The 15366-nt window shown below is 46.7% G+C and overlaps 1 protein-coding gene across 1 annotated transcript in view; it reads left to right on the forward strand.

The window, feature by feature from the left end:
* Positions 1 to 583: 583 nt before the first annotated feature.
* Positions 584 to 15366, forward strand: part of LOC142187260 (uncharacterized) — a 248897-nt gene continuing 234114 nt past the window's right edge. Inside the window, exons 1-2 of the mRNA XM_075261500.1 lie at positions 584 to 1055; positions 7068 to 7220. Of these exons, the coding sequence (XP_075117601.1) occupies positions 635 to 1055; positions 7068 to 7220 (574 nt within the window). The 5' untranslated portion in view covers positions 584 to 634. The remainder of the gene's footprint in view (positions 1056 to 7067; positions 7221 to 15366) is intronic.

The following is a 15366-nucleotide window of genomic DNA, read 5'->3' on the forward strand; positions in this document are numbered from 1 at the left end:
CACATTAACAAGCAGAATAGATAGGATCCTTGTGATGGGACAACCCTTTTAACTCACTTTTGGGTTGTGTCCCTAAGGGGTTAATAAATCAGCATGCATAGGTTAATTTAAATCCAGATGATGTGGACGAGTGGGGTGGAAATGGTTATGGCACCTATGGCATATTCAAGCGGAGTAGAACTATATTCTTCCTCCCTGAGTCAAGGATTTTTATAGACTTGCAACAAAACATCTGGATGCACCAATTTAGTTGGTAAAAAAAACAGACAAAAACAATAGAAAGGTGATTTAATACTGGGTGTGAAAATGGTCTTGGTGATGAAGACTACACACTAGAGAGAAGACTAGGAATGTTGTACATATGGGCACGCCCAGCTTTGGTTTTGTATAGTTCTTACTTATTGTAAAGCCAGTTAAGTTTCATTTTCTCTTTTCGACCTTTGGACACACCCATGTCATTACATGCTGTGCTTTTATCCTAAGGCTTCATTTCTCTTTAGATTCTGTTAGTTTTCATACAGAACTGAAGACATCAGTGCCGAGGTATTTTAGTGGTTTGTAGTAAAATCTAATCTACCTGGCAGTTGTTAACAAAGTTTAGGAGAACAAAGAAGAGTTAGTTCTCTACTTTATTATGGCTACTTCTAGAAGACCGAAGATTCAAGAGAAATCTACTCAGCAAGTCTGGTTACGACTGTGCGATCCATTTATCCGCACTGATGGAAATCTTATTTGTCCTATCATCAAAGCTGAATCCTCAATCCGTGTGCTCTACACGCTACAGGAGAAAGATCTTAAGAGTATTTTACATGAAGTATTCCGTGAAACTGGAATGAAAACACAAGAGATGAAATTGTACAAGTCACCATCTGATATAGACTTGCAAGACAATCTGTTTATTAGCTGCGTATCTCCTGATGTCATCAATGAAGAAAAACTAAACCGTTTTAGGGAAAGACTCAGATTCCACTTATCCAATAATACAACAGTGAGAAATATCTCAGTTGACCGAGTGCATAGTTCAGAAGATCTTATCCCACAGCCGATGGTTTCAGGTAAGAAAAATGTGACTGTATTAGATATGTTTATTAATAATGTCATATAGGTCAGGCATCAAAATATTAGATTGTAAATGTTGCATCTGGTTTATGTTTTAAAATGTCTCATTTAAAAATTAACATAGCAATATTTGGTTAATAGTGAAAAAAATGGACTGTCCAGGAAAGCATTACAGGAGAGGGGATGTGTTGCATGGCAGAAAAGATACCGTGGCACTCCCGCTCTCTACTTACTAGTTTCCCATTATGTTATGCACCACTTAGGGATGCACAAAGGTCAGAGCTTGGAGCAAATGTGCCACTTTGAAGAGTTACACAGTGTAAGGCCAGCAATATACATGAGATACTCATTGGGTTTCTTTCCCAAAACCACATAACGATGTACAGACAGATTAGACAGACATCTGCAAAGTCCAAGAGTGGAAAGGGTTGACACTGAATGTCTTAGTTATCAAATGTTTTAGGCAGGTGTACAAAAGAATTCGCTACAAAATAAGAATGCTTTCAAAAATAGAAATGTTCATATTTTAACAAAACTAAGTGAATGAGCAAAAGAGAAAACTAAATTCCATCAATATTTGGTGTGACCTTTGCCCTTTGCTTTCCATCGATTCTTCTCCGTACACTTGCAGACAGTTTTTGAAGGAATTTGGCAGGGACATTGTACCAGACGTTTTGGAGAACTAAGCACAGATCTTCTGTAGATGTAGGCTTGTTCCAATCCTTCTGTCTCTTCATGTCATCCCAGACAGACTGGGTGATGATGGATCAGGGCTCTACATCACTTACAGGGCAAAGGTCACACCAAATATTGATGGGATTTAGATTTTTCTTTTCTTCATTCAATTCATTTTGTTAATTGACAAAAATAAACAATTAACCCTTCAATTTTTGAAAGCATTCTTTCTCTGCAGCTTTGTCTAAAAATTTGCGCGGTGCTGTGTGTTGAAGGTATACATTAAAGATCCTATGGCCTCACCAGTAATCTTACAATAGACACTACAAAATGCAGTGAAAAAGTAGTCTGATGATAAGTTCACACTAGTGTTCGGGTTTTCATTCTTCCGGTCCATGTGGGGATCCCCCCGTAAAAAAAAACCTATTCGGCTTAAAAAACTGTTACCCGTGGTTTCTGCGTGGGTTCTACCCACAAGATGTGGAGAGAAAACTCTTACTTGCAGGGCTTTTCTCTCTGAATTTTTCAAGTGGAATGGAGAATGGAATCCCCGAACGGAGACTGAGCACTAGTGTGAACCTGCCCTTAGCTGCAGGTCATGGCTAACTGCTTAATCTAGTCTGCTGTTCATCTGCATATTGAAAAAAAATAATTCTGAACATTTTGTAGTTGGAGGGGGACAATAAATTAATGGCAGATGAAGTGGGACGTTAAACTCGGGCAGCTAGAAGCAGACATTAAACCGTAGGTGTAGCTGGAGGGGGACATTACACTGGGGACAACTAGAGGCAGACAGATCCCCATCCAGCTACTCCCACGGTTTAATGCTCCCCTCCAGTTGTCTGCAGTTTAATGTCCCCCAGTTTAAGTGCCCCCTTCATCTGCCCCATTTCATGTCCTCTCCTCCATCTCAGCCCCCAGTATAATGACAAACACACACAGACAGACACATACTCACACACACACACACACACACACACACACACACTCTCCATCCTGCATCTCACATCCCCCCTCCCTTCTCATTACCTTACATGTATCTCTTCATCTCTCCACTGCACTGGACACTGACACGCCCACCTAGTCACGTGACCGTGTGATGTCACACAAGGTCCTTGAACCATAGTGAAGCATTCTTCCGATCACCAGAGCCTTTTATCTGTTATAAGAGCGGGCAGTGATCGGAGGAATGATTGTTCAGTAAAACAATAAAGGGACATAGAGGGACATATAGGGAGCTACGCGGAACCGCAGGACAGGGGTATGAAAGCGGGACTGTCCCGCCAATTGCAGAGCACTTGGGAGGTATGTGTGATATATCTTAATTTTTATGGGTCATATTTATGCCAAATATGATACCTAAAGGGGATATTGGGCCTAAAAGGATTTGTCACACCCGACAAGCAGACCCCACACAAATCAGCTAACTCACCAGCTTCCAGGTTGTGTAGGCTGCTGCTATTCAAGTTTACGGAAGCCACTGGTTTTACTTGAATGGGAGCAGATTGAAAAATCAGCAGTATGACATATCTTTTTGGAGTCAGAAAACCCTGTTAGGCTGAGGCCCCATGTTGTGGAAATGCAGCTTTTTTTGTTCTAGATTTTGCTTTGTTTATTTGTGCCAAACTCAGGAGTGTCTTGAAATGGAATGGAAATGATAAAGGAAGCTCTTAGACTGCTTTCATCTAATAAATCCACTCCAGACTTTGGCTCAAAAAACCACAGCAAAATCTGTAACAAAAAAAAAATCAGTGTTTCTGCATTGTGGGACCTTAACCTAAGGCCGGGGGCCCCATGAGACGGAAATGGCGCAATTTGCCCGCAGCAGATACGCCGCAGGAAAAATTGTGGTGTTTTACAGTATAGATTGTAAGCCCTCGCAGGCAGGGCTCTCTACCCCACTGTGCCAGTCGGTCACTGTTAGTATTATATCTACCTGTATATTCTGTGTGTTGTATGTGACCCCCAAATGTAAAGCACCAGGGGATTAATGGTGCTATATAAATAAATAATAATAATAAGGGCAAAGAGGATGGGATTCTAGCAAATCCCATGCCCACTTTGCGGGAAAAGCCGGGGTGCAGATGACAAGCCGCGATTTCCAAAACCGGCGCGGTTTTGGAAATCACAGCATGTCAATTATACGGAAACGCTGGCGGTTTCCCCATATGTATAATTGTAACAGAAAGTCAGCAGAGGAAAACTCAGCAAATTTTCTGTCTAAAGACCTGCAGGCAGAACCGCGATGCATTGCCACCACAGTTTTTCCCACACTGCTTTTTTGCTGTGTAACATCACCCAGGAGGACAGAAGAGCACTAAAGCTCAAAAGCTCAAAAAAAAACCTCCCATTGAATTCAGTGGGTTCCTTTTTCTTCGAGCTATTCATTCTCGCTCGCAGAAAAAAGAAGCCACATGCCCTTTCCTTGGGCTGATGTCCTCCTTGCAAAACTCCCTCCCGATTAGGCCCATTCATTTGGGCCTAATCCGACCTAATGGTTACCTCTGCAATAGGATATGCTCTAGTTTCACCATGTATGCAATAGTTTGTCCACTGTACAGTGCAGGATCAACCAGATCATGGTGCACCAGGGTTACCAGGCTGCTAGAAAGAGCCAGTATAGCACGCCCTGCCATTGTCACAGTGCATATCTGCAGTTCAGTCGCAGTTTCTACCGAACAAGCGGGTTGAGCAAATAGGAATACCTGGAGCTGCTGCAGTCCATGGGCTCAGTCGTCAAGGGACAGTTTGCAGCTACATGACCTAGCTCATGGCACAACCAACACCTGAGGCAGTATGGGTCTCCATTTTGAGACCAGGATTTAAAGTTTACAGTCCCCGCTACCTGTTTCCCCTCTGAGCGTCCTCTCATCACAACCTTCCTCACCCCCACAGTAGTCAGTACAGTCTTTCACGTTTTGGAAGTAACAGATCTGGGAGCCGTCTGCAGTAGTTCCTCGGTGGCTCTCCATAAGCAGGAAGTTCATCTCCTTCTGCTGTGCCTGGGATTGCTGCTGTTGTAGGATGACCTGCCCAAACTGCTTCACAAAGTCCTTCATGCTGGTGGTCTCCTTTTAATCTCTTCTGCAGCCTTCACCTAGGACATAGGAGAGGAAAAAAATGGGTGTATGCCTCTTTAAGACATGTTAAAATTGGGTATACCAGCATTCGAAGCATCATATGTGGGGAAGGTAGCTCGGTAGCACCAGTCAGAGGCAGGGACACAAATTTGTAGCAAAGACCCCAACCTATTCCCCTATAATGACACTGGGGCTCATTCCTTACTGGTCTAATAAATCTACTACCACTTACAATGCTCTCTGGTCGCAATTGAGCCACTACACTTTCCTTGATATTATGGATGACAAGGCTTGTCTAGACACGGACAAACTGTTACAACTGACCTCGACCCTACAATTAAATTTCCTACACCGACAACACTTGCTCAGGAATTTTGACCACTGGAAGTCATTATATCAGATTCGCACAAATCTCACGCCATTCGAACGAACCACCTTGGCTAGAAACAAATTACTAAAAAAGACCTCATACATACTCTCGTCTCTGGTTAGTCCTCCTAAAGTCTACAAACCCGCTTTTCTTGCCTCATGGGAAATAACTCTTACTGATGAACAAGTTAAACAAATTCTCGCACATTCACATGGCTTTTCACCATGTGTCAGACTGCAGGAGGCACACTACAAATTGCTTACCAGGTGGTACCGTACACCTCAGTGGTTACACTCCAAAAGTTTATCTGACACGGACTTATGTTGGCGCTGCAAGACTCATACTGGATCTCTTCTACACATATGGTGGCAATGCCCCGACATTCAAAAATACTGGTTAGAGACTCAATCTATACTCAGACGTCTTACCTCTCCTGCCTTTGTATTAAGCCCTGAAATGCTCATTCTCTCAATCCACACTCCAGAATACAAACCATCAAAAACAAATCTGATATCTTTCCTCCTCTCTGCCGCGAACTCCATAATTCCACTAAAATGGTTGAGCACTGACCCACCAACATTAGCGGAATGGATTAGCAAGGTACACCAAATAGCCCGTTTTGAGGAGTTGTCAAGCTGGAAAGCTAGAAAACATGATAAATACCAAAAGATCTGGACCCCCTGGAAAGATCTTAACTTGTAAGACTTTGTTCCAATAAGATAGACTTGCGACTGCGGTGGTCGGGCACATATACCCGGACGCCTATGCCCTTTCCCCTTGCTCCCCTTCCCCCTTGCCATTCCCCCCCCCCCCCCTTACCTTCTTCTCTCTTCTCTAATACAAATAGGGAGAAGAATTTAGCTCCCACTATTCTCTATACTCATCTCTCTACTCCCCTCCCCTTACAACACCTGCTTCATCCTCCCCCTCCCCCCCTCTCCATTTTTCTTTCCCTTCCTTAACTTACCTCGCCCCCTTTATATCTTTTCTGTTTTCCCCCTTGTATAATCTTTTCCCCCTAAGTGTCACACGATCTTGGATGTGAAGCCATACCAAAGTTTTCTATATTATTTTTTCATATTATTGGGTATTCCTTCATCCTTAATGATTACTCTTACATTAGACCTTTCATTGAACTTACCTGCTACTCAGCACTAGCTTTATTAATAGAAATTGTATGTAAGTTTGATGTTTTACATATTTACCCTACCATATTTTGTACTCCTGTTTTCTTCATACTTACTAGTACTTGTTTTGTATGTTTGAATTTTGTTCAATAAAAGTATTATAAAACCAAAAAAAATAAAAAAATAATAATAAAGCAACAGGAAACAAATTTGTAGCAAAGACATCTAAAGGTAGGAGAAGAATAGACTTTCTTAAAGCTATTCCTACGAGTGAATGTGATTCTAATGGTAGAATCCCTTTAAAAGAAAACCGCTAAATAAATAAACCTTCACGTTAGGCACAAAAATGAGCAAAATAAAATACAACCTTAACTCCAGGCAAAAATAGTGTGAAACAAAATCCTACTTGTCTGAACGCTAACTAACCAATAGATACTTACTATACATGTGGCTTACTACAAGCCACATAAATCAACCAAAAAGACCATAATATCGTCTCAGCAGACTCACAGTGTCAGGACAGACTCAGGCACCTCCTCCCACTCCCTGGATTTGCCCTGAAGTGCCGGCTCTGCAGTTTTTTATGGCCCAGTAATGAGCCCGGGACCCACACCTGGGGCTGAGGCCTATTCTAGACCCACTCTGGACCACACATATGTTAGAAATCTGGGGGAGATATAGCGTAATTCCAACACTTTACATGTCACCTTTTCACAATATACATTAAAAAGTGTAAAATTGATTTTTATTTTTTAGAACCTGATTTTGAAATGCACAAACTGGAACTTTGTTACAAGGCGCTTTCTGAAATCCAGTCAGACGAAGCATCCTATATTAAAGATAGCATGAAGAATATGCTGGAAGAATTTAAAGAAAAACACACAAAGATTGCCATACTCTCACAAAATGGTATGTTTCATTACTGTTTATCTTTTAGAATTTCTTTTATTCACATGCCACTCTCTTATAAACTGTCACCTGCCATGGGTTTAAGTTAAAATTACAACTCCAATTCCCAAAAATGTTGGGATGCTGTGTAAAATGTCAAGTAAATAAGAAGGCAATAATTTGGAAATCTGATATAATCATATTTTCCCCCTACGCCCAACAGCAGCACAACTGGGGTATTCCTGCCCCTGTGACCTGTTAGGACAGGTGGAATTTTTGACCTCTAGAAGAGGCCAGAAGACCAACTCCCCTTGTGTTTTTTTCTGTCCTGTGGTACAGGACAGGTGGTTGGGGGAGAGGTGCTCTGACCTCCTATAGAGTCCCCTCTCCCCCCTCTAGTTACCTTCTGAGATGCGTGGCTGATCCTCCCCCTCTGCGGCGCTGGCCCGGGGAGCGGTGTTATGTGCTCTTACCTTCTCCTCCCACGTTGTCTCTCTGCTGAGGGTTCTCCTCGTGGCTTGGGGAGCTGCATTCCGGTGGGGATGACCCTCGGGCTCGCGCGCTGGCCGGCGCTCGGCTCTGTTTGGGCGCCGGCTGCTATATGGGGAGGGGGGGGACTTTTTGTGTTCCGGCGGCCCTAGGAACCTGTCTGTGGCTTCAAGGTTCCGGCCGGGTCGGGGACCGCTTCCGGGTATGCCGCGCATGAGTAATCCGCGGGTTCCGTGGAAGACCACGGCTGCCGCTATTTTTTGTACTAGTTCTGCCAGAAAGTCAGAGAGGTGTTATCTTACCTGTGGTGCCCCCCTCCTGTAGGGTGTATCAGGGGGGGGGGTATCGTTTTTTTTTTTTTTTACCTAAAACAGGTGATTCCTCAGTGAGGAGGCGTGTATAGGTTCTCCCCTCCCTCCACAGGTCTCCTATTTAAACCCCCCTCCACCATTTAGTTTTGCCTGTCGCTCCAGTTACAGGCATAGTATCTGAGTACTGCTGCCTCAGAAGACACATCCGCTGTACAGAGTTGGATTTCCTTTCTGTAAAGGTCTGGTGGAGGGGGAGGGAGTGGGGGCTTGCACCTTAGGAGATAGAGGACCTTTCTTATTGCATCTGTGTATTCTCTCTTTCTCCCCTTTTTGCAGCATGTCTTCCTCGTCTTCATCCGCCCTTCCACGAAGACCACCTCAAAAAGAAAGCATCTGGCCTGCGCCAAATGCAGAATCCCCCTCCCAGACGCCTCCGAGTATAGATTCTGTCAGGGATGTAGGGCTCCCCCCTCTGAGGCTACCCCTATTAGGGAAGTAGTCTCATGGGTCAAGGACTTTGTCTCCCAGTCAATGAGAAAGGTAGATGATACCATTTCTCATCTAGCAAAAAGACCCCGACTAGATGTGGCCAAACCCTCCCTCCCCCCCTTAGAAAGATTACATATCGGGGAGGTGGAGTCCTCGGACGAGGACATAGAGGAGACAGAGAAAGAGATCTTTCCCCTGGGTAGACTCTTTAGGGCCATTCAGCCCAGAGGCCGGGAAGCCGGTGAGGGACCTAGCCGCAATTCGAAAACATTTAGAGCCAATTCGGACCTGGTCCGCGTGATGGAAGGAGAGTGTAGGCACCCAGAGAGAGCTTTTACACCATTGACTCGGTTTAGAGCTCTATTTCCAGTAACAGAGTCCCAGCAAGGGGACTGGGGCCACCGCCCAAGGTGGATATCGCGGTGGCGAAGCTGTCCCGCCGAAGAGTGCTTCCCGTAGAGGATGGCTCAAGTCTGCGGGACCCATTGGACCGCCGAGTGGAAGGCTCCCTAAGGCGGGCATACTCCACTGCCTCCTCTCAAGCCTCAGTAGCCATTGCAGCCAATGAGGTGGTCTCAGGCCTACAGGCTGAGCTGGCGTCCCTATCTAGGGACATAGACACCGGGGTCCACCATGACGACCTCCTGTCAGCTATATCCAACATCAATTTTATGGTGGACCGCCTAGCAGAGGCTACACAGACGCAGGTGATGCTAGCTTTTAAGGCTATGGCCCTCTCCACCGTAGCCAGGCGTCCATTGCCATGGAGGGTCGACAATGCCTCAAAATTTGGGCTTTGTGCACTTCTGTTCGAGCCAGGGAGGCTCTTTGGCAGGGAGCTTGATAAAATCATGGAGAATCTGGCGGATACAAAGTCGAAGAATCTCCCACAGCCGCCCGAAAGGGGGCACGGCGTCTCCTGCGAGCGCAAGAAGGGCCTCTGACTAGCCCCCCCATGTTTCAAGTCCAGAGGTAGGCGGGCATCCCTCTTACCATCTAGACGCCCGGAGCCAGTACATTCAGGATCCCTGGGTCATCCAAACTACCCAGGACGGGTACAGAACAGGTTTCACCGCCCCTCCTGCGGGCAGATTTATAACAACTCGCCCTCTTCAGGGCACCAAACAACTTCATCTATGAGGAGCCGCCCTAGAGCCCCTCCCTCAAGCAGTGCAGTGTCAGGGTATTGACTCGCCGGTCCTCTTGGTACATCAGGCGAAGGGCGTATGAGCATCGATTCCAGAAGCCTGAATAATTTCATCCGCAGAATCCAGTTCCGCATGGAATCCATCAGGTCAGTGTTACCCCTCCTACAGCCCGGAGATCTTTCCATTACCCTGGACCTGAGACACCAAGATCTTCACCCTACCAACTCCACTGCGCACAAGAAGTTTCTTTGAATTGCCGTACATCCAGACGGAAAGATGCGGCATCTTCAATTCTCCACCCTCCCATATGGCAGATCTTCAGCCCGCCATACCTGCTTAAGATAATCCTTTAATAGTCCCACCTTGGGGAAATTTCAGCGTGTTACAGCAGCATAGTAATACAGATACAGGATAATACAGAGTAATATGTTACAGACGTAGACACAGATAAGCTGAGAAGAGAAGATATACTAGGAGTCCATGGCAGCTAAGGAAAAACAGAAGAGAAAGAGGAAGACCTCATGGTCATCCTCATAATCATTAGTTCTCTGTGCGGAGAGCTCTTCGTTTGGTCTGATGTAGATTATACAGCCTGGTCGCGGTTGGAAGGAAGGACCTGCGATAGCGCTCCTTCTCACACTTGGGGTGAAGCAGACGGTCGCTTACAGTGCTGCCAAGTCCCATCAGGGTCCCATACATGGGGTGGGATTTGTTCTCCCGCATGGAGGTCACCACAGACAGTATCCTTCTGTCACCCACCACCTGTACTGGGTCCAAGGGGCTCCCCAGGACAGAGCTGGCCCTCCTGATCAGCCTGTCAAGTCTATTTCTGTCCCTGGTTGATATACTGCTTCCCCAGCAGGCCACACCGAAAAAGATGGCTGAGGCAACCACAGAGTTGAAGAAGGCCCTAAGAAGTGTCCCCTGGACTCCGAAGGCCCTCAGCGTCCTGAGCAGGTAGAGTCTGCTGTGGCCCTTTCTGTGCAGCGCCTCCAGGTGATCAGCCCAGTCTAGTTTATTATTGAGGAGCACGCCCAGGTACTTATAGGTCCTGACTATCTCAATACATGTTCCTTGGATCTCCACCGGGGTCGGAGCACCTCTCCGTTTACTAAAGTCCACCACCATCTCCTTGGTCTTCCCAGCATTAATCCTGAGCTGGTTCTGCTGGCACCATTCAACAAAATCCCGGTTTAAGTCTCTGTATTCCCTATCATCGCCATCAGTGATAAGGCCGACTATAGCAGAGTCATCGGAGTACTTCTGTAAGTAACAGCTGGATGAGTTGTGCCTGAAGTCAGCAGTGTACAGTGTGAAGAGAAATGGGGCAAGAACTGTACCTTGAGGTGCCCCCGTACTACAGATCACAGTGTCAGACACACAGTCCTGGGCTCTCACATACTGAGGGCGTTTTGTCAGGTAGTCTAGGATCCAGTTGGACAGGTGATGGTCCACACCACCAAGGTTCAGCTTCTCCCTCAGTAGCCCTGGCTGAATGGTGTTGAACGCACTGGAGAAATCAAAGAACATTATTCTCACAGTGTTCCCGGGTTTCTCCAGGTGAGAGAGAGCTCTGTGAAGAAGGTGGATGATGGCGTCATCTACCCCAATGCCTGGCCGGTAGGCAAACTGGAGGGGGTCCAGAGCGGAGCTCACTAGGGGGCGTAGGTGTGTCAGGACCAGTCTCTCTAGGACCTTCATTAGGTGTGATGTCAGTGCTACAGGTCGGTAGTCATTGTAGCCCATCGGGTTGGGTTTCTTTGGGACTGGTACCACGCAAGATGTTTTCCACAGTTGAGGTACCACCCCCAGCTTCAGGCTCATATTGTACATGTGCGTTATAATACCACACAGCTGGTCACTGCACATTTTAAGAACTCTTGCGCTTATACCATCAGGTCCCCCTGCTTTGTTCGCTCTAATGTTCTTCATTTCCTTACACACTTGAGACTCCTGCAGGATCAGATAGTCAGATTGCAGTTGACCGCAGGTCGGTGGGGGTTGGGTCTTGGTGTGTGAGGGGAGGGCGGTTGGCTGACATGCTGGTGGAGGGAGCATTTGCTTGGAGTCGAATCTATTGAAGAATAGATTAAGCTCGTTAAGCCACTTCCTGTCCCCTGCTGTTCGGTGCCTTGTCTTTTCCTTGTGTCCTGAAATTGCCTTAAGGCTGTCCCACACCTCAGAGATTCTACCCTCCCCCATCTGTAGCTCCATCTTCCGTCTGTAGTTGGCTTTCCCTTCCCTGATCAATTGTCTCAGCTGTTTTTGAACCGCCCCCAGGCCATCTTTGTCCCCAGATCTAAAAATTCTCTTTTTTTGCTTGAGGAGAGTTTTAATCTCAGAGTTAATCCATGGTTTGTTATTGGAGAAACACCTCACCTTCCTAGTTGGTACCGTGCTGTCCACACAGAAATTAATGTAGTCCGTTATGCAATGTGTGAGTCCCTCAATGTCCTCTGGAAATGAGTCTTGAAACACTTCCCATAAAGTTATATCAAAGCAGTCCCTTAGAGACTCGACACTTCCCTCTGACCAAATCTTCACGGTACGGGTAACCGCCGGTTCTCTGCGCACCAGTGGAATGTATGTGGGTCGCAGATGTACCAGGTTGTGATCTGATCTGCCTAGGGGTGGTAGGGCAGATGAGTTATATGCATCCCTTACATTGGCAAAGAGCAAGTCCAGCGTCTTGTTGTCTCTTGTATGGCAGGTTACATACTGTGTGAAGCCTGGTAGAGTGGATGCTGAGACATGGTTGAAGTCTCCAGACACTAGGAGCAGGGCATGGGGGTGAGATGATTGCAGCTCACTCACAACAGCATGGAGGACTTCACAGGCAGCGTCAGCTTTAGCAGAGGGGGGGACATAGGCAGCTAGTACAATAACATGTGATAGTTCCCTTGGCAGGTAAAAAGGTCTCATGCCCACGGCTAGCAGTTCAATATCCTTTCCACACAATTGTTTCTTAACCACAATATGTCCTGGATTACACCATCTCTCATTGACAAATATTGCAATTCCTCCGCCTATTCGCTTACCGCTCTCCAGTGTTCTGTCCGCCCGAAGAAGTTTGAAGCCCTCCACGGAGGCAAGTATGTCCGGAGTGATTTCAGTAAGCCAAGTCTCTGTAAACAGCATCATACTGCACTCACGAAACTCCTGTTGATGTCTGGTCAGTGCTGTCAGTTCATCCATCTTATTCACAATTGATCTCACATTCCCCATAATGATGGACGGGATCACATGCTTTTTGCGTTTTCTTCCTTCGCGTCTCAGTATGCCGGCTCGTTTTCCGCGTTTTCTGCGTTTTCTAAGTCTCCTTATTAGTTCGTGGGGGATGGTAAGAGCATGCTTGTCCAGCTTGTCCTGCAGCATGCTTCTAAGGTGTAATAGTGTCTCCTTAGTGTAAACCAGTCTTCCTTGTCTGTGTGGAGGCATGCTTCAGACAAAAAGGCTCAAAAAGGATTTCTTTATAAGAGTTTCTGCATCAAATTCCAGCCCATGGTAAGTTCTTATACTAATACTCCTTATAGTAATAGAAAAAAGTGAAGAAAAAAGGACGGGATAGAGAAAGATCAGTTTAGTTTCAGCAGCTGTAAACACATGCAGCCACACTCTAGGCAGGCGCATCAACACTGACTCTTAAGGGTAAGAGCTCCGGTCGCTGCTACCCTGCGCCCTCAAGGAATCTGGAGAATCCCTTATCTGGATGACTGGGTTCTCAAATCACAATCCAAAGAGGTCCTTACCACGCAGGTGCAGACCGTAGTAGCTTGGTTGAGCCAGCTTGACTGGCTAATAAACTGGCCAGAGTCAGTGGTGATTCCATCAGCATGAATCCAGTTCCGGGGGTAAATCATAAAAAGACAGACCAATGGATGAAAAAGAACTGCGCTTGCTCCAGATCCGTAAATTCAACACGTTCTTTATTATGGTTCTTAATACACAATACAATACAATACGTGTGTATTAAGAACCATAATAAAGAACGTGTTGAATTTACGGGTCTGGAGCAAGCGCAGTTCTTTTTCATCCATTGGTCTGTCTTTTCGTGTTCACGTCACCTCCTGGAGGTATTGGATGTTGCTACTGCTGCTGAAAAGCTCCTACGTGCAAGATACCTGTTCTCTATTGAGAATATAATCCTGGTGGTTTGCTCGGGGGTAAATCATAGACTCTCTCACCAGGATGATCTCTTTGCCCACTCCTCGCTGAGGAAAGATTGCTCGTGCGGTTCATCATCTCTCCATTACCAGGAAGGTTACAGTCAGGATGGCCATGGAGGCTCTAGGGTTGATGTCCGCCCCCATAGGAGCAGTTCCCTGGGCCCGGTAGCAAAGGAGCTCACTACAGAACAAGATCTTGAGAGTCCGGAATCACTGTCCTGCGGGACTACAAAAGCCTTTCCAGATAACCATCAGCACCCGACAATTACTAGCCCGGTGGGCCCATCTTCGTGATGGGAAGTCCTCGGCCAGGTTTACCTGGACCCTTTTGACAACAGATGCCTCCCTCACAGGATGGGGAGCTCATCTGGGGGAGACCCCGGTACAAGGCATCTGGAATTACCTGGGGAGAATGCGCTCATCCAGCTGGCGAAGGCTTATGGCAGTTCACTGGGTACTTCTGACGTTGGCGCCACTTCCGTGGAGGAAGACAGTCAAGATTTGGACGACAACCTCACGGCAGTCCACCACATCAGCAAGTAAGGGGAAACCAGGTTCCCCTCTCTTCCACAAGTCACCAACTTGATCTTCGCCTGGGCAGAACAGAATATCTCCCAGCTGTCGGTGGTTCATATCCCAGGTTGCCTAAACATACTAGCGGACCAACTCAGCAGAGGTCCCTACACCAGGGTACCTTTCACCATCTTACCCAGATGTGGGGTCTCCCCGAGGTGGATCTGATGGCCACCAAATACAACACCAGAGTAAGAAGGTTTTCCTCCATGTACAGGGAAGACAACCCTTTGGTGTTGGATGCCCTGTCAATACCTTGGAGGTTCAAACTGCCAAACGTTTTTCCTCCCATTCTGATGATTCCAAAGGTATTGACGAAGCTCAGGCAGGACCAGACATCAGCAATAGGGAACATGCCGTTCTGGCCAAAAAAGGCATGGTTCACCAACCTCATCCTTATGAGTCAGGGGAACTACTGCAGGCTTCCACCAGTGCAAAATCTGGTAATCCGGAACAGTCAGCCTTGCCAAGGCCTGGACAAATTCAACCTCACTGCCTGGAGGTTAATCAGCCCATAAGTGGCGAAAGAGGATTATCTCAGGGAATGCTAAGGACTTTGGCGCACTCAAGAGCAGAATCAACTAACCAGAGCTACTAGAGGGTCGCCTGAATATTCCAGAACTGGTGTACGAGTAACCAGCGCGACCCTAGCAGGGATGCAGTCTTGGAGTTCCTACAAGACGGCCTGGAAAGAGGGCTGGCACCTGCTACCCTGAAGGTTCAAGTTTCAGCTCTGTCTGCTCTCGTGGAGACCAGATTATCACTAGATCCTCTAATCAAACAATTTCTAAGAAGGGCTACTAGACTTCGCCCTCAGGTACAGCCTCCTGTCTCTACCTGGGACCTAGCTGCGGTTCTACAGGGGCTCTGTGCGCCCCCCTTCGAACCCCTATCTGAAGTGGACTGGAAGTACCTGTCGTACAAAGTAACTTTCCTGCTGGCAATAACCTCCACCAAGAGAGTTGTCGAGCTACAGGCCTTAGCGGCCTCC

Source organism: Leptodactylus fuscus, chromosome 1, assembly GCF_031893055.1.
Source record: "Leptodactylus fuscus isolate aLepFus1 chromosome 1, aLepFus1.hap2, whole genome shotgun sequence".
NCBI lineage: Eukaryota > Metazoa > Chordata > Amphibia > Anura > Leptodactylidae > Leptodactylus > Leptodactylus fuscus.